This window comes from Carassius carassius, chromosome 36, assembly GCF_963082965.1.
Source record: "Carassius carassius chromosome 36, fCarCar2.1, whole genome shotgun sequence".
Taxonomy (NCBI): Eukaryota; Metazoa; Chordata; class Actinopteri; order Cypriniformes; family Cyprinidae; genus Carassius; species Carassius carassius.
The window spans coordinates 15,748,063-15,767,636 of NC_081790.1; the positions used below are offsets into that span (position 1 = coordinate 15,748,063).

The following is a 19,574-nucleotide window of genomic DNA, read 5'->3' on the forward strand; positions in this document are numbered from 1 at the left end:
ATAAACACCAATACCTTGGTTCTTATGTCACCATTAAACTATTTCTTTTGGTCTCAATTCAACTTCTATCACTAATGTTTTTCCATGCAAATTATGTATCTCTTCAGGTTGTTAACTTTCAACAAAAATAACCAGAAAAGACTGAAAAAGATCTTTCTTTCCTTCTTACTATCCTTCTGTTGACTTAATAATTAACTTTCAGTAGCATGGTAAAAATAAATGAATAAATAATAAAAAAACAACAACACAAGAGCATTTTTAAAAGATTCACAATACCAGCAAATAGTAGATCTGAAGAGGGTGTGGTGTAGATAATGTTGGGGGGCAGGGCCACAAATGAAGAAAGTGTAGCATGAGTAGAGTTGTGGGTGGGGTCAGAATTGAAATGGTTGTGGTTGTTGGTAGTGAGAGTGACAATGTTGGGGTCAGCATGGAAAATATGTGGTATACTGTAGATAATACAGGGGTGGAGTCAGATAGGGAAGAGGTGTGGCACAGGTAGGGTTGTGGTGGGGTCAGACGTGAAGAGGGCTTTGTTTCTTGTGATTTGGTGTCATATGTAAATAAGGTATCAAAATAATGGTGTGGCATAAATAGTGTAATGGGTGGAGTCAGAAGTGAAGAAGCTGTGGTGTATCTATAGTAGTATAATGGCACTTTTCCACTGCATTGTACAGCACAGTATAGTTTGGTACAGTCCACTTTTGGGGGGTTTTCCACTGGGTACAGTACCTGGTACAGTACATGGTAAATTTTTAGTACCACCTCGGTTGAGGTTCAAAGTGAACCGTACCGTTACCAAAACGTGACGTGTAAACTCTGCTGATCACTGATTGGCCGAGGAGAATCGTCACTACCTGCATCACTGAACTTGTGACACAAACACAACAGAACCACTAAAATGCATCTGTTTTGAACAAGCGCACCTTTTTTAACAACCCAAAAATGGTTGTTTCATTGTCTGTTGAGGAAGTACAGACGTTCTTCTCATTGATAGCAGAGGAGCAGATCCAGTGAGAGCTTGATGGGGCAACGCGAAATGAAAAAGTTTTTCACAAGCCGCTGTAGTAGAGGCGGCACAACTATAACGACATGTGAATAACTCCGCCCACTCTAAAGCGATACTAAATTGCAGTGGAAACACAAACCGAGCTGAGTCAAGCCGTGCCGTGTCGACTGAGCCATACCAAGCCGAGTTGTACCACGCAGTGGAAAAGCGCCATAAGGATATAAGTAGTACTAGGCAGAGCCTGCAATGACATTGAGGTAAGATTAATAGTGAGGAAGTTGTTGTATAATTATTGAGGGTGAGCTCAGAGTTGAAGAAGGTCTGGTGTAGATAGCACTGGGGCATGTTCAGGGTGATGAAGATGTTTGAGTAGAATTTGGCCAGGGTTATGGGCAAAGGTCATATTATGGGCAGAGTCAGTTTGAGAAGCTCAGCTCTCATCGGATCACTTGAGCTGAAGTTATAGTTGTGAAAAATGAACAGCGCTTTTGTGGTAAAAATGTCTGCAGGGAGCTTTAGTAACAGGCAAGAGAAGACAAATGAAACAGAGTGCTCATGTCTTTAGGGTAGGTAGAGGTGTGAAACATGCCCAAATCTCTGCAGTGGGAATGAGTCTATTGACAGCGACTTGGAGGGAAAAGAGAATAATAGAAGAGGGGTTTCTGAGAGAATAGCAAAGTGAGGCATAAAGGACCATCCTTGGAAAAAACAGCACTGAAGCAAAAAAAACGCTGAGGGGGCTCTCCGGAGAGTATTCTGGAGAGAGTTGCCATGTCTGAATATCCAGGGGGTGGCAGACACCATGTAAGAGAGATTCATCTATAAAGAGAAGCTGTGCATGAAACCACAGAGCCTCTATCATCCTCAACTGACACTTATCTAGATATTCACGTCAGTGTTAGTGAAAGGATGCAAGTTCAATTTCTACAGCAATAATAATCAGTAAGAACAGATGTAAACACTCATTTTAGACTTCTCATATACACAAAAGCAGAGAGGAAGAGTGATGGGAGGTTTTACAGCATAGAGTACATCTCTCTAAGGAACTTTCTCAGAAGCCAGGGACGTGGCAGTAAGCCTCCAGTGAAGCCAGGAGGATGTAGATGAGCCACATCATGAGGAAGAGGAACACGGTGAGCAGCTTGGCGGTTCGCGGGCCCCCCAGCTCACCCCCGGACACAGAGGGCCGGCGGCGGTACAGCAGTATCAGAACACACAGCAGTGCCATGATGGTGAAGAGGGTGACGGAAAATGCCAGCGACCCCGGCGGGACCTGGAATTTTTTGCCCTGACTGTGCCAGTACACAGCAGCGATGGTCCACGCCACTCCAATACCCAGGAAGACATTAACTGCATTACTACCTGTCACATTTCCAATGGATGCATCAGCGTATTGGTCCTGGATGGCTGCCACCTTGCTGGCAAAGGTATCTGTGGAGGGCAAAAGAAAAGAAAAGATGAAAGAAGAATGGTGAGAACTGGAAGAGCCCCAGAGGAACATTTTAATGAAAGACATTGCTCATAGCTCAGGACAGTGTTTTCCAAACCTGTTCCCGGAAGCACATCAACAGTACACATTTCGAAGTCTTCCTAATATAACACACCTGATTCAACACATTAGCAGAGACCTGAAAAGGATGGGGCGGATAAGGATAATGCATCCAATAACAGGGTTGGGAAACACTGGCTCATAAGACTATTAGAAGGTATCAATTATGTTTAATCAACAATGTTTCTTCTAAAAGTCCATATGATAAAGAAAAGCTAAAACAAATGAAATAACAGTTGACATACAATAAAGAGTATAGAAATACATAATAAAATGAATGTTGTAAGCAATTCAGTTTTGGAAGAACTTGATAAGAAATGTCCAAATTAAAATATCTGACTTTCGATTGCAGACTTTGGAGTCTTGGAAATCTGAGCACAGCCTATGATCACTGTAATCTCTTGTGTATCCCTAGATGAGACAAATATGAGATTACAAGAGACAAATATGAGATTCTCTGGCAATAGGGATGGGCGATAGGCAGGGTAAAGCAATAAACCAGTACAAAAAATAAAATAAAATGTAATAGTGTTGAGTTATAAATCCGAGTTTTCAGTCTGATTTGAATTTGATGTGATAAAAGACAGCAGAAAAACAATAATGACAAGAAAACACATCTTTCTATTAAGTGCACACAAAAATATCACAGTCCAACTAGTGAGGTTTGAATAACAAACAATTGAGTCTTATGGATTGATTCTTTTAATGAATCCTTCAAAAAGACTCAAGCACTTATCAGTTTGATGAATGCTTTGCTAAATGAACTCACTGAATCTATCAGAGTGGTTACTGAATCAGCATCTATACAGGTAAAATACTTCCAGAAAGATTTGTGAAAGTGTGAGTAGTATTGCAAATATTGTTTTCCTATGCTTCTAACTTAATTTGTACTTTTAATCTTTTTTGACACTATTTTACCTTTAAAAAACACAACATCAAATTTGTGACTACAAAGCCTCTGCAAAAAAGTAGCCAGAACTTATTTAATATTTTTTTATCACTTTTCCATAACAATGTGTATATTACAATATACACATTATAAACAACACATTATAACATATGATTAGCAACTAGAATGTATAAGAATACTGAAAATAAATGAGTACTTGTCCAACACTTAACTGAACAGACAGAAATGCAAGCACCATTTGCACTCTATTTTATCTTACTGATGTCTTGAAGAAAAGTGGATCTTTTCATTATGTATGTTGGAGCTTGAAGATGGGTTGACATATAGAGCTTGGGTATGTGCAGAATCAGTCCATCCACTCTAATGCAGCTAATGCCAAGACAAACACTCAGATCTCTTGCAAATCATGGTCTGCTAAAGAGTCCACATCATTAAACACAGTCTAAGTGAGCTACAGCATTCACACATCCACAAGAAAGCTGACGATAAATTAAAAACCATGTTGAAAGCAGCTGCTGCATTAAAACAGTACAGTAGGTAATGCATCAATATTTGATAGAATACTTTATTATAATTGGTTAATTGTAGCATTCCGGGTTTATTTTTTGATAATGACCGGATGACTACATTATCCTTTACTAATTAGCTACAGTACATGCAATGGCATCTGACACACAAATAAACACTCACCAGGCACAGATGTGCCCAAAGCCACAAACACCACAGCTGTGACAGAGTCCTTCAGGCCTACTGTACAACCAAAGTGAGAGGCCAAATCTCCAGTAACTGCGGTCAGGACCCCGATGAGCGTGATGGAGACAATGAAGCAGGCCCAGCCATTCCAGTACTCGGTGGGTGGAACGAAGGCAAACAGAACCTTCCAGAAAACTGTCAGGAAGTGCATGATGTAATCAAAGCATGAGGGCAAGCGCTCTTCCCCACTCTCCTCTTCATCATCATCACCTAGGGGTAAACAAAAGGTACAATATACAGAAGGGTTTGCTTGGTTATGAACATTTTATCATTAAGTACTCACCATCATGTCGTTCCAAACCCGTAAGACCTTTGTTCATATTTGGAACACAAATTAAGATATTTTTGATGAAATCCGAGAGTTTTCTGACCCTGCATAGACAGCAATGCAGTTGAAATGTTCATACATTGTATAAACGGTCCATGTGACATCAGTGGTTCAACCTTAATTTTATGAAGCTACAAGAACACTTTCTGTGCACAAAAAAAAAAAAAATTCACTTCACTGCGTGTTCACGGGAGTACAATGACATATGGACTATTTTAACAATGTCCTTACTACATTCCTGGGCCCATTTCAGTGGCCATAAAGCGGTCAGATTTCATCAAATATTCCTTAATTTGTGTTCCAAAGATAAACAAAAGGTCGTAGGGGTTTGGAATGACATGAAGTTGGGTAATTAAAGAATTATCTTTTTTGGATAAACTAAACCTTCAAGTTCACAACTATTTAATTTGATTGCCCATTTACTTTTTGGAAACATGCATATAAATGAATTAGTTTTCAAAGGAATTTTTTTAACTCGAAAAAAATAAATAAAAAATACTGTATATACATACTGTTTATAACAAGACAAAGAGAGTATCTTTGCAAAATCGAATATGACGCAATCATTTCCCCCCTCAAATGAAAATAAAATGTGATTAATTGATAGAACAATTTGTCTTGCTCCACATAATTGTACACTGACAAATAACTGTTTAAGGACTTTGCTGGTAAATTTCACAAATAATTGCAAAGAAACAGCAAAAAACACATTGAATTAAATATGAAATTTTTAAACAGGAAGACTGAAATAGTATTTTAACTTTTTTTAAAAAGTTTTGCCTTTTTCATTTTGGCAGAGATTGTGTCATGTCGCACAGTAGGATTCACATTCAGTGTGGACAGACAAACTGGTTGTTGCTGGAAACCTGTCACATCTTGCCTTATTGCATGATTTTATATAAATTTTTTATTGAATATGAATCAGTTGTGTGGTCCACCTCTATCTGAGCATGTGTGAACACAGTTTGGCAGGGAGACGCTGACCTGCACTGACAGTGACAGCGCTGACAAACTGTTCTCTCCAACTGCTGCTGCCCACCACCAGCGCCAGGTTAGTCTTCTTTATGAGCTTGTCAACGGTATTCTGAAAACACACAAATATATAGAAGATCAATCAAACCTAAACCCACAAAACTATGTCCTCGTAGTAGACAAGATTTAATATGACTCTGTGTCCTAGCCCAGTGAGCACAAAGGTCTCAGCTAAACTCATTTCTGTGAGGCAGTGGGCGTCTGTGCACAACCCTGTCAGAATTTCACTTTCTCCAATGTCATCCTGTCCTAGCCGTTTGCTTGGTTGCATTAAGAGCGCTGCGGATAATCCTGGAGAGAGTAAAACAATATTTCTACCTCAAATCTCTTATAAATCCCAGAGCTGCCTGACCCCGATGACCTCCAGTATTGAGACTGCCACCATGTGAACAATTGAATGTGAGAGACTGAGCTGGTAAGACCACTTCATGAAATTGTATTGTATTGTTCTTCCTGATTCACATGACTTACCTTAAACTCGTACGATTCCTCTATCATCACTTCCAGTTTGGTGTGCTCTCCCAGACTCGGGCACCCCATTTTGGCCACCTCCTCTTCCTCTGCCCCCACCGCCGGTTTGTTATCATTGGAGTCTCCTGTCAAAGAAAGAACACACAAAAAAATCTTCTGAGCCATAGTTTGTATGTGTATTACAGAGCTGAAATGGTAGAACTCAATTTACAAGGAATTTCACTAAGAATGAATTGTGCCCAGTGGTAGCGCTGTTTATTTGCATGCATGGTCTGCACTTGTTGTTGCACCCAATTCACTAAAGGAATTTTGCAAATCAAGTAACTGAAAATGCAGCCAAAAATGTGTGTTGAACACAATTTGCATGATCATTTTCTATCTAGCATGCCGTTTTTGATTTCTAGTTTGATAAAAATGCAACAGAGTACAGCAATCTGGCAGACTTTGTTGTGACTGGGTAGCATATTTATAAAAATAAATCATTAACTTTTATATTTTCATTGTACTAAAGCCAAAGCAAGCTGTATAAATGTTTCATAGAAGAAAGCAGATCTGAACTATATTCAGACTAGGTTTTTATTTCTCAGTGTTATGAACTTGGCAGTGGCTATTTGCACTAAGTGTATAGAGAGATAGAGGCTATTTGCAGCAAGTGCAAATAATGGATTCTGTTTACACAGAATCCACAGAAATTAGCAGGATTTCTGCTATTTTTACTACTTATTGCAAATAGTAGTAATTATCTGCACCTCAATTGTAGTGCGTTATAAAACAGTATACAATGATAACATATTGACTGCAAATTACAATTTTAATTCATATGATTAAATGGATGCCACCTTACTGGGACAATAGAGCCCTACCTACACCTACACCTACACCTACACTACCCGATACTTTATTTTCAACTTTTCGATTATTTCCTTCATATTTTTATTGAAAATAAATGCCCTTTTGACATGATATGAGATTAAGATAGGGAGAAAAAAAATTCAGCAAAAGGTAGAATCGAAAAAGATTTTGATAGTTTCTTTCAACAAAAACACCATTGCTGTCAATAGATGCAAAAATAAATACCTAAAAAAATGAAAATGATACAACATGTTTATTTAGTAACTTCAATTTGTTAAAATTTAAATTTTAATTAATTAAAAGTATTATATGTACGTAATTAAATATCTACTTTTCCATTTAATTTTCCGACTAGAACATTTCTGTGGCCCCCAAAGAACAATTTAAAAACCCTCATTATGAATGAATAGGGAACAAGAAGCAGGTTTTTGTTTTAGGCAGGTCTCTGAAATACTGTATATATATATATATATATATATATATATATATATATATATATATATATATATATATATATATATACATATATATATACAGTGGGTTCGGAAAGTATTCAGACCCCCTTAAATTTTTCACTGTTTGAAAAATTATGGTTTACTTTCTACAACTTTCTCCCATCTTCCGACTGCATCTCTGGAGCTCAGCCACAGTGATCTTTGGGTTCATCTTTACCCCTCTCACCAAGGCTCTTCTCCCCCGATAGCTCAGTTTGGCCGGACGGCCAGCTCTAGGAAGGGTTCTGGTCGTCCCAAACGTCTTCTATTTAAGAATTATGGAGGCCACTGTGCTCTTAGGAACCTTAAGTGCAGCAGACATTTTTTGTAACCTTGACCAGATCTGTGCCTTGCCACAGTTCTGTCTCTGAGCTCTTCAGACAGTTCCTTTGACCTCATGATTCTCAATTGCTCTGACATGCACTGTGAGCTGTAAGGTCTTATATAGACAGGTGTGTGGCGTTCCTAATCAAGTCCAATCAGTATAATCAAACACAGCTGGACTCAAATGAAGGTGTAGAACCATCTGAAGGATGATCAGAAGAAATGGACAGCACCTGAGTTAAATATATCAGTGTCACAGCAAAGTCTGAATACTTAGGACCATGTGATATTTCAGTTTTTCTTTTTTAATAAATCTGCAAAAATGTCAACAATTCTGTGTTTTTCTGTCAATATGGGGTGCTGTGTGTCCACTAATGAGGAAAAAAAGAACTTAAATGATTTTAGCAAATGGCTGCAATTTAACAAAGAGTGAAAAATTTAAGGGGGTCTGAATACTTTCCGTACCCACTGTGTGTGTGTGTGTGTGTGTATATATATATATATATATATATATATATATATATATATATATATATATATATATATATATATATATATATATATATATATATATATATATATATATATATATATGCATCATAACTTGTAAGTGAATTCATCCTTTTGTGTTTATTATTATCCACTGTAATGTATCATATTCTATAGCAACACTACACATAAGCAGGAAATGAACCTCTTAGTGTGTCCTAGAAAAGCATTAAAGAGAGAGACTGAAAGACAAAAATCATCAAAAAATGCTTATGTTAATGGCATCTACATTCTTAATTGGATTCTGTAATAGTATGACACTTTGAAGAGCATGGGGATGAACATTAAATTAGAGCAGTTAGTACATAATTAATGTGCAGAAATGGCCTAGAGACATTGCTTCAACATGGCTGCTTGCACTGTGACCAGTTACTGTCTGTTTTTGCTCTCCCATTATAACAAGTCACCCATTATAAGACCTCCACTGTCTCCCTTTATATGCTCCGTTCACACAAAGAAACCTTTCTATCAAATTTGTTTCTAAGTGGAAGCTATTAATACAATATTAAACAGAGACCCCACTCTGTATTCTAATACAAAGCCACCGAGCACTGCAGATGGAGTATGGATGTCACACAGAAATCCACTGACCATGTTTCTGCCCGATCTCCAGCAGCACCGGCTCCCCCAGGTGGATGGTGAAGGTTTTGTTCTTCTCATACTCCTCATCGTCAATGATCTTCACCTCCAGGATTTTCCTGTGGTGGACAAAGACATCAAACTTAAATGCAGTATGTTTTCAAAGAGCATGTTATACATTATGTGGAAGTTGACAGTGGCAGGAATATCTAAGTAGACCATAAAGAAACACTGGGATACCTTATGCAGCATTTACCACTGACAAAGACTTGAAGAAAGAGTCAAGGAAAGTCTCTTTCATGAAACACGAGCAGAATGGTTTTCTGGGTAAATCATTCATAAAACCATTCTTATGCAGATTGTCATCTTCAGTGGACTGCAACAATTGATGTAGGAATGGATTTATGAAGGATGTACAGTGAAATTAATTTAGCTTGTTTTTATGCATAAGCCCTAAGGAATGTATGTAACATCCATAATATTCACTGAACGTAAAGTTATTAAAAAAATGATGGGTTACCTTAGGATATCTGATTTTCCTCTTTGAAAACTTTATGCAGAGGGCGTTTTGTTCATTGCTGATTCCTCAGAGAGTTAGAAACATGCAGCAGCTCTGATTTTAAGTGACGGGGCTGTGGTACAATGTTTTTGTGCTTAGGGAGCAGGTTAGCTATGGCTAATCACCATTTGTCATTATTAGCACACACAACACTCTGGTCATGGTTGATAAACACCGTCTACTACAGAAAAGCTGTACAACAGCAACAAGGGGGAGAGTCGGGGGAGAGAGAATTTTATTAATTTAGCAAAAAAGACAGTGGCAATCCATAACAACAGTATACAATTATGTGGTAACATTTATTTTAGCTTGTATTCTATTTTTTTTTTTTTGTGCATGTTGTGAATGTCATTATAAAATCGAAATTTCTAGTTATTTAAGCTTTTCTTCAGTGGTGCTGAAACGTACAATAGTGATAATTATGATACAAAACACTTGTCCTGTTTATTATATCATAGAGGCAACTATAATATGATCAGGCACTACATCTAGTGGAAAGACGGTACTTTAATACATTTGCTAAACATTTTAATAAAAAATGAGTCCCTGATAATTTTCTTTTGAAATTATCCTTTCCTAAATGGACATTTCTCAAGAATATGTCTCTCCCTGTTAGACATTAGGCATATGTGAATCCACACTTTCATCAAATGTTTGTCAAGAAATATGTACTATACATATACAATATACATATACGTTTTATGTGCTCTTTCACAGGCAACTCAGCAACATGCATGCACTTTCTGAGCAGATGTGTAGAGATAACACAAAGAAATGAATGAAGTGTGATGCACTATAAGTCACTGTTTTATGATATGTATTTATGCTTTGCCCATATACCGTATGTAACACAATTGTTACAATTGTTACAATATTTTACATAACTGCAGATTAAGTGCAAAAAACACACACACAAAACATTTTGTGTCTAATCCTGCATGATGCATACAGGAAGAGAAGTGAACTGATCTGAAGACTCATGTGTATAGAACACGGCTCATAAATAATGAAGAGAGAAAGAGACAACGTTTAATTTTCAAAAATTAAACAGTACTCAAATTGGTTTACATGCTCAGGTACATCTGCATCTGCTGTGTAAACAGTTTCCGCTGCTGTTTTGTACTGTAATCCCTCTATTACATGTTAGCACTAATCTTCTCTTTTCCCACCTCTCTTTGCTTTGCAGCCTTCACTGGTCAGACGTGTGTGTAATTAAATTCATTAGGACTTGTTCTTTATTAATTAGCCCACCGTGCTTATCCTACATGATTGTAGCACATGCTTTCAGTCCCATCCCCCCTTTAACCATTTTTCTCTTTTTACACTTTGCCTTCAATCCATCCATCCATCTACCTATCTATCCTATAAATAGATATACTGTAAATGTATAGCATTTAGTAAATATATATATAAAACTACAGTTAATGTTTTAAAATATTTTTGATTATATTATTAAGCATGGATTAAAGTGATCAGAAGTAAAAGGAAAGATGGTAAATGGTAACACTGTACTTAAAGCCTTTATGTTTAATGCATTATAAATGTTATTAAAGGGTATTATGCATTATAATCATTCATAATGTGCATTGTAATACATTATATGTTGTTGTAAATAATTATAACCAAACTTAAAAAGCATAGTGTGACAAAGAATTGATAACTGTACTGATTGTAGTTACAATTATTCATGAGATTGCACAATTTACTTAATTCATAAGGTGCATTACAAGGCATAATTAATGCATTAAATCTACTTTTATAATGCAATATATATGAAGGCTTTAAGTAAAGTGTTAATAAAATTTAAATTTCCATTTAAGAATCCTTAAAAAAAAAAAAGTATTGCAGTTGTATTGAAGACTGGAGTCTGAAAATTCGGCTTTGCCGTAGCAGAAATAAATAATATTTTTAAAATATTTTTAAATAGAAAACAGCTACTTGAAATTGTAATAATATTTCACAATGTTGGTGAGCATAAGTGTTTTTCAAAAACATTTTAAAAGTCTTACTGACCCTTTTTATATTATATATAAAATAAAATGTGATCGAAACCCATTCAAATGTAATAATTTTATTATATTATATAGAAAATACATCCACACTGCATCATAGGTCATTTTATGTTAACGTGGTCATGCTGGTCCTTGTGAGATAAAACACCTTTATCTCTTTTATCTATCTTTTTCTAGTTTCTTTGGCCTGGATATTGAAAGAGGTTATCAGAAGATAGGAAGATCCCACTGGGTGCACAGGATAACAGCAGGATTAGGAAAGTCGAGCATAACAGAAAACAGTAAACATTAATCATGAAGCCAGGCATCCAATTTAGTGTCATCTCTGCTCTGTGACCAGGTAGCTTAACCTCACACGCTAGCTCTCAACCATAATTAGAGCTATTACTCACCGAACCAAATGCACCCCACCAAAGAAAGAGACAGATGTGCATAAACAAAAAAACGAACAAGGGACCTTAATGAGGTCTGAAACTCACACAGCTGCTCACTTCCAAATCTATCCATTTCACGCTCACATGCACGTATGCTAACAGGCATGAATATGCACATGGCAGCTCAAAAGTAGAAACACTTCATGTGCCATTTAGCAAGCACCCAGTTGTCATGGGGAAAATTCACAAGTTTACACACAGCCACACACACAGTGTCAACTTAATAATAAGTGAGTGCATTAACAGTGTTGGCAATAAAAATATTTCCTCGATGCACTGTGCTCTCTCAAGCTGAAGAGGGTCTTTATGGAGTGCGTGTGGGCTGTGGAGATGACAGGGCGAGCGCAGGAGGCGGAACATTAAAAGCTCGGTTCTAAATGAGTCATTAAAAGCACCTTCGGTGGAACAGCGCAGGTAAGATTCTCATAGTAAGGCGAGCACATGAGGCAGGTGTATGCACTGCTTTATGTAAGACACTAAATTATGGGGTTGGCATGGCAACAGGTAGCTTGAGTGCAGGGACTGATAAAAGTATAGGCCTTAGGCATAGAAAAGACAGAGACGGAGTCAGAGAGGAGGAGGGAGAAATAGCGAGATGGAGGCAAAGTAAAAAAGGGAGGAGGGCTTGCATTTAGAAACAGAAATAGAAAGGTGAGGCCGATAAAACAGCAGAACGTTTTCTTAAATGAGCAGCATGTTAATGCACGCATGTTGTGAAATTTACAGACACGAGGGTAAATACGGCAGCCAAACTATCAAAGGAAGCACTGTAAGCATGAGCGAGGAAGATCAATTTCACTTTCATTCTTATGCAGAGACAGATCGCTTCACAGATTCATGAGACTGGGGTGAAGAAAAATGAAAACAACGAAAAGCTCAAATGCAACTGGAGAAAGATGAAGAAGAGGAAGAGGAAAACACATTACAGGGGTAGTTACACTTGATATGACTCCATATGATTTTTTTTTCTCACTGCAAATCACAAAAGGAGCAATTTTACTTGCTCTAAGCAACTGCAATGTAAAGGGACTTGAAGCTTTGTAAAAATGGTCCACATGACTCATGCACTGCATTTCAAGGCTTCTAGAGTCATGTGATGGAGAAGACTGAAATGTAATAGCTGCTGTTATTCTCTGAACATTTAACTGTCTTTGGCATGTTCATGAGAGAGGCAGTGATGTGCAATATGCAAGAGAATCGCTATTTTGAATCAGATGTTTGCAGTGATGTTAATCCAGTTCATAAAACTGGTTCGAATGATTCGACACCTAATCTGATAATCCAGTTTTAAATTACAGGTGAGCAAATGACAACAAATAGTTTCTTTTTGGGTGAACTATCCCTTTAATACAAGAGACAACACATGACAAAGAAATCTTGTTGAATACAAGACATATACATATGCAATAGATTTTGAATGAATATATTTAATTATAAATATTATAAAAACTATACAAAAAATGACATGTATATGTGATATTCATGCTGTGTCTGACATGAAAATCACTAAATGTAGTTACATTTATTGTAATGTTATTATTTATTAATAGATGAAAGGAAAACTTGCAATTGTTTTAAGCTACTAATACTAATGAAAACAAAAAACAAAACAGATCAGAACAATAACAGGACAGGACAGAACAAGACAAAAACAAAACATAGAACATGACAGAACAAAACTAATTGCCATTGCGGTAAGAGCAATAAATTAAATCAAGATATATTCTTTTATATATTCTTATTGTTTTACACAATTTTCCTTGTTTTAAGGAAATATATTTTGCATTGCAGAGAAAGAAAGGAGTTAAAAATATTGAGAGAAATTGAGACAAGGATTAAAGGACAAATAGACTGAAGGACAGATTTCATAAAGTAGAGGGGATTAAATGGCTTGTAGAGGAAGTGATTTCTGCTGTGGGTCAGAGAGAGGGGTGCAGACAGCTGAATTCAACAGATGCTGGGTGAAAGCAGATTGCTGTTAAGCTTCAGGCTGTAACACATGCACCCATAACATCATCAGTCCACTCATACTGCTACACACAGAAGTCTTCATGCTGCCCTAGACTGGTTAGTGCTGGTCTAACTAGTAAACCTGCATAGCCATGCTGTTCACCTGCAAAATATAAAGCTGAGCAGCATGGTCTGTCTGTTAGGCTAGTTACATAGTCAGTGGGGACTGTAGAAAATTTTCCACTTTTATGCTCCACAGGAAAAAAAAATCATTAATTTATATATATATATATATATATATATATATATATATATACTATATGGATGAACTAATCCATTTAAAATTTTCAGTGTCTCATACATATAACCCATAACACCCTATGTACTTGCTACATCATTTGAAGAATGGCATCTATGCTAATATTTGTCTGTTTCTCTCTTATTCCAAGGTCACCGTAGCCACCAGATCCAGTCTGTGTCCAGATCAGAGGGTCACTGCAGTCACCCGGATCCAGTACGTATCCAGACCAGATGCTGGATCAGCACCTAGAAAGGACCTCTACTGCCCTGAAAGACAACGGAGACCAGGACAACTAGAGCCCCAGATACAGATCCCCTGTAAAGACCTTGTCTAAGAGGACCACCAGGACAAGACCACAGGAAACAGATGATTCTTCTGCACAATCTGACTTTGCTGCAGCCTGGAATTGAACTACTGGTTTCGTCTGGTCAGAGGAGAACTGGCCCCCCAACTGAGCCTGGTTTCTCCCAAGGTTTTTTTCTCCATTCTGTCACCGATGGAGTTTCGGTTCCTTGCCACTGTCGCCTCTGGCTTGTTAGTTGGGGTCACTTCATCTACAGCGATGTCGTTGACTTGATTGCAAATAAATGCACAGACACTATTTAACTGAACAGAGATGACATCACTGAATTCAATGATGAACTGCCTTTAACTATCATTTTGCATTATTGACACACGGTTTTCCTAATGAATGTTGTTCAGTTGCTTTGACGCAATGTATTTTGTTTAAAGCGCTATATAAATAAAGGTGACTTGACTTGACTTGACATATACAAAACAAAACAGCATTTGCAGTACTTCAGCCAACTCCAGCGCCAATAGGAGATTAAAAGCTTTCTTTTAGCTTCTTTCATAAATTCTCATCCATTTTCTTTCTCATTCCGTCATTTAGGAGAAGATTTTCTGGTCTTTGTGTAAGAGACAAAGGCCAGCATGGACCGAAGCACTGCTTTATGATGCAAACAGAGAAGCTACAGAAGATGAGACTGACAGTGAATCTGCACTGTAAATCCATTAAGACACGACCAGATGAAATGAAGTACGGACAGTGAGTGCCCACACAAAGCAGCTGGTTCTACACAATATGATAAAACTTAGAAATTGAAAAGAGATAAAACAGTATGTCAGTTCCTTGGTTTTATTTACCTTATTTTCAATGCACAAGTAAGCTATTTTTGTGAATGTGTGAGACTTTCGATTGATTAACCCATATAGGTAAGAAAATAACTAGATGAATAATAAATATTTCACTGAATGGTAAAACTATTTTACACTACAACCCAGTGTGTATGATTGTAATAATACATTTAAATAATAAAAAATAAAAACCAATTTGCAATATCAGTCAGCATAACAGACAGTTTTGTACAGCTAAAATATGTACATGCCCCTTCAGATTTTTAAGCTAAATGGTTTTCAAATGACGCTTCCAAAAATATATTGTTACATTTGAAAATTAAATTGCATGATTTTGTGTTAAAAAAATTAAGTGACCCAAAATTTTAATTTTTTTAAACATTATTTCTGAGCTTTTAGTGAAAAAGATTTTTGCAGATCAATCTAAATCAGCACGTGCCAGGTAATCTGTGTCTCAGGTGTGTCATGTTTATTTGAAGGACAAGACAAAACAGCCTCTATTTGCAGATTTAACTTCATGTTATCCAGAGCTTATGTTTTCAAATTAGTTTGTTTCCGTGCAATCACTGCAGGATTTACAGGCCTAATATTCTTAAAACTGGATCTGACACTGCAGTAACTATTACAATAGAAGCTTAAGTAAAGTTTTACAATAATAGTTATATCATGAAAACTCTCAGAGGGTTTAGAATGGTAATGTACATGACAATGTTAATGTTTTTGATCTTGCAGCAAAGCAAAGTACAGAGACTTGCAACAGCCAATACATCCAAAACATGCTGCTGTGAGCATGTAAGAAATACTGCTGCTGCACATATAACATATATGAAACAACCTTCAAACATAGCATATATTATCACCCCATAGCAGATCTATACAGGTGGAGCTGGGGAAGGTGGGGGTTTCTGAAGCGCACCGCAACTGCTAAAGCAAGCACTAGCACTAAGTATTTGAAGTGAGCACCGAGCTCATTGCCTCCCAATACAAAAATAGCCAATCAGCTCTGCAATTTTATAAAAATGTCATTATGTCAGATTGAGTTATAAATCTATTGGACTGTGGCATCTAGAATTTCATGACAGAACTTTGGATTTGTGCTGTATTCCATATATGAAAATGCTGGCCGATCACTGGCATTCGAGTTCAGTTGCAGATTTGCATGGCTGACTACAAAAATTTATATTATACCAGGAATTGAACCCAGCCCACATCCACAGACTGCATGATGCTCCTGGCATTAAGCTTAAATTGTTATAAACTTATGCTAAAAATAAAGGTGGATTTGTGCAGCATTGTGCTGCTTAGCCACACCCACTTCAAAATCTCACTGATCCAAAAATCACACTTTTGAATGTTGAATGTTGTGCAGACAAATGGCTTCTCATTGGTTAGGGCATGCTGTTAGGCAGGGCACAGTTTCTAGTGTGATCATAAATACAAAACACTAACCACGTTTTTTTCTGCTAGTAATTTACAGCACAAAGCTCTATGAACTCATTTCTCACCAGGGCCGGCACAGCGAGAGCTGCTTAGAAACTGTGCCAGACACTAATGAGAGGTTAAAAACAAGTGGTTTTACAAAAAAAAACACATTCAGCAAATGTCTGTCAGCACCTAACAAAAGCGCTGGAGTGTCATGGCTTTCTGCTTTCATAAATACCTGACTGATCTGATCAGACTCCTGAGAAATTCTGTCGCCGTCTCTGTGTCACAGTTCGGAGTCTTTGATGTGCGGTTTAATGAAGCGCATCTGGATTAACCACCGCTCCAGATGCAAGCTGCTATACATTAGCATGCTATCTCTCCTATCCCTATTATCTGTGAAATGTTCACATTCACACTTCTGATGAGAGCATGTTTCTGGTCTTGTGAGATTAACAATTACAGAGAACGAAAGCCAAGATGGCACATTTTCATCCTTCTTCCTCATGTAACATGTCTTCTTTTTTGTTTTCTGGCACTCCACAGGTCTGATTAGGGCATCTGTTCCACTCATTCATTAAATATTGATTGTATTTGGCCCAGATGTTAAAAGGATAATTCACCCAAAAATGAAACTTCTGTCAGTAATTACTCACCCTTATGTTGTTATAAACCCGTAAGACCTCTGTTCATTTTAGGAACACAAATTTTTGATGACTTCTGAGAGTTCTCTGACCCTCCCATAGACAGCAACGTAATTAACATGATCAACATCCAGAAACATATAAAATATACCGGTAAAATAATCCATGTGACATAATGGGTTCAACCTTAATTTTACGAAGCTACGAGAATACTTTTTGTACGCAAAGAAAACAAAAATAACAACTTCCGTGTCAGCTGAGCCAAGGGTATAACGTGGTTTTCGTTCAAATCAAAAGCATAAAAAAACATAAAAAACTTATCTATGTGGTGCAGCTGACACAGAAAACAAATAAAGTAATTATTTTTGTTAATGAGAGGAAACATTTTTAATCTTTACCACACTTGCTTTGCTTTTGGCCTTGATTTTGATGTGGAAAGGCAGAAGAAAGCCTTGCTTTAATGAATGTAGGTGACTGGTGTAGATTATATCTGGTGCAATGCTGGCATGGTTGGTTTACCTCTAAGAAACAAAATGGAGAATTTCATTTCTCGAGAGATTGCGTCTTTTTTGAGGCAGCTTGTTGCAGTACTAAACAGCTGTGAGGCTCAGGTTTTTTTGTCTAGGCCTCGGGGCTAAGACTAGCAGTCTCGTCGGAGCTAAACTATGGATATCACTATGGATGTTATCGAGGGGAGCTTTCTCTGGGAGAGAGAAATTGGAGGAAATGTACCCTGTTTGGATTGTTAGAGCTGTTTTTACCAGTTTATACCACATTTACTTCTTTGGCCAGTAAACCAGCAGCAACAAAACAAAACAAAAACATTTAACCCAATAACTGTTGTTTTTACATTTGTTAAATTATGACACTGCATAAGGTCTATAGATGTGAAGTGAATACATTTTATAACAATTCAACAGCACGTTTACATTGTTTCCACATGTAATTCTTTGAATGGTATTGGCTCTAAAACCATTGAAATGGTTGCAGCAGAATAGATCCTTTTTCATAATGTTGTTTTAAAGTAGCATAGAGAAAGTTTGAGAGCGTATTGTATAACAATATTGCATGCTGCTTATTAAGAACTAAGCAAGAAGTAGTAAAAGAGAGAAAAGGCAAAGAGAGAGAGCGTGGGGCTTCAGGGAACAGCTCAGTTACAGAGACAAGACTTATAATTACAGGAGAGCTGTGTGCGTGAGAGAGAGATCTGAGATATGATAAGATGAAGAATGTAATTAATTTGAGCGCAGTTCTCTCTCTGGCACTGGAATCATACACTTCTGTAATCCCTAATTGTTTAACTTAAACCATGTGGGTGAGAGCCAGACGGGACATAGGAAGACCTTGAATAAATAAAAAAAAGATAGGAGGTGGGGCAGGTGCAAGAGTTAATGTCTAAGCATCAATCATTGTTTTCCTTCTTGCCTAGTAATACAGGGAAATGTAAATCGCATGCGTCTGTGCAAGAGTGAGCCCTCATTATAGTGTCTAAGATTCTATAAGACGCTGGAAATAGGGACAGCTTTAAAAAATAACCACACAAGAGGAACTCTATTTTCACCCGGCAATATTAACACAGAATTGCACTTTATTGACAAATTGTATGCTAATATCTGCAGCACGTTAGCAAGAGGTTCATTCTGCTTTGGCTTTTAAATGAATCTGCCTGAATCTCTTTCTTGCTTTCTTATTTCCTGAAAATGCTCCTTCATCACAGTGCCCTGGAAAAACAGAAGCTTCAAAGTTCATTTCAGCAGGCTCAGAAGAACCTCTGATAAAATAAAGATGATATGTGTTGGAATGGTCTATACTTGACACATGATGTAAAAATCTCATCTCTGCACTGCTGTTCCAGCCTGCAGGGGATACCTTCCTTAAGGCTTCTTAATCTTGCTTGGTACTCTCCTTGTTAGTCCTGATTCCTTCACCTGTGTTTTATACTTTATAAGGGTGCTCGTTCTCTGCCATTGTGTTCAGTCTTGAGCCTACGTACTCCAGTTACCAGCTCTCAGTTAAGTCTGTACCTTATTGAACCTTTTTGACCCTTGTGTCTATTTTCATTTCTCTGTTTTATGGAAGCTCGGCTATCCTTGTTTATTTGTACTTTGTAACCTTGGTTTTTCTCAAGTAAAGATTTTTTGTTTGGAAGACTCCTGACTAATGACTCTTCTGTTCTTTTCTCATCAGCTTGAGGAATTATGATATTGGAAACTGGGAGTTGCTGGCAGTTAAGATTGCCTTGGAGGAGTGGAGGCACTGGCTGAA

General features: G+C 37.3%; 1 protein-coding gene across 1 annotated transcript in view; it reads right to left on the reverse strand.

The window, feature by feature from the left end:
- Nucleotides 1-796: 796 nt before the first annotated feature.
- The window catches only part of slc8a4a (solute carrier family 8 member 4a), a 78,131-nt gene continuing 59,353 nt past the window's right edge, over nucleotides 797-19,574 (reverse strand). Inside the window, exons 5-9 of the mRNA XM_059526472.1 lie at nucleotides 8,863-8,969; nucleotides 6,053-6,177; nucleotides 5,534-5,633; nucleotides 4,159-4,431; nucleotides 797-2,440 (exon numbers count right to left, since the gene is read on the reverse strand). Of these exons, the coding sequence (XP_059382455.1) occupies nucleotides 2,061-2,440; nucleotides 4,159-4,431; nucleotides 5,534-5,633; nucleotides 6,053-6,177; nucleotides 8,863-8,969 (985 nt within the window). The 3' untranslated portion in view covers nucleotides 797-2,060. The remainder of the gene's footprint in view (nucleotides 2,441-4,158; nucleotides 4,432-5,533; nucleotides 5,634-6,052; nucleotides 6,178-8,862; nucleotides 8,970-19,574) is intronic.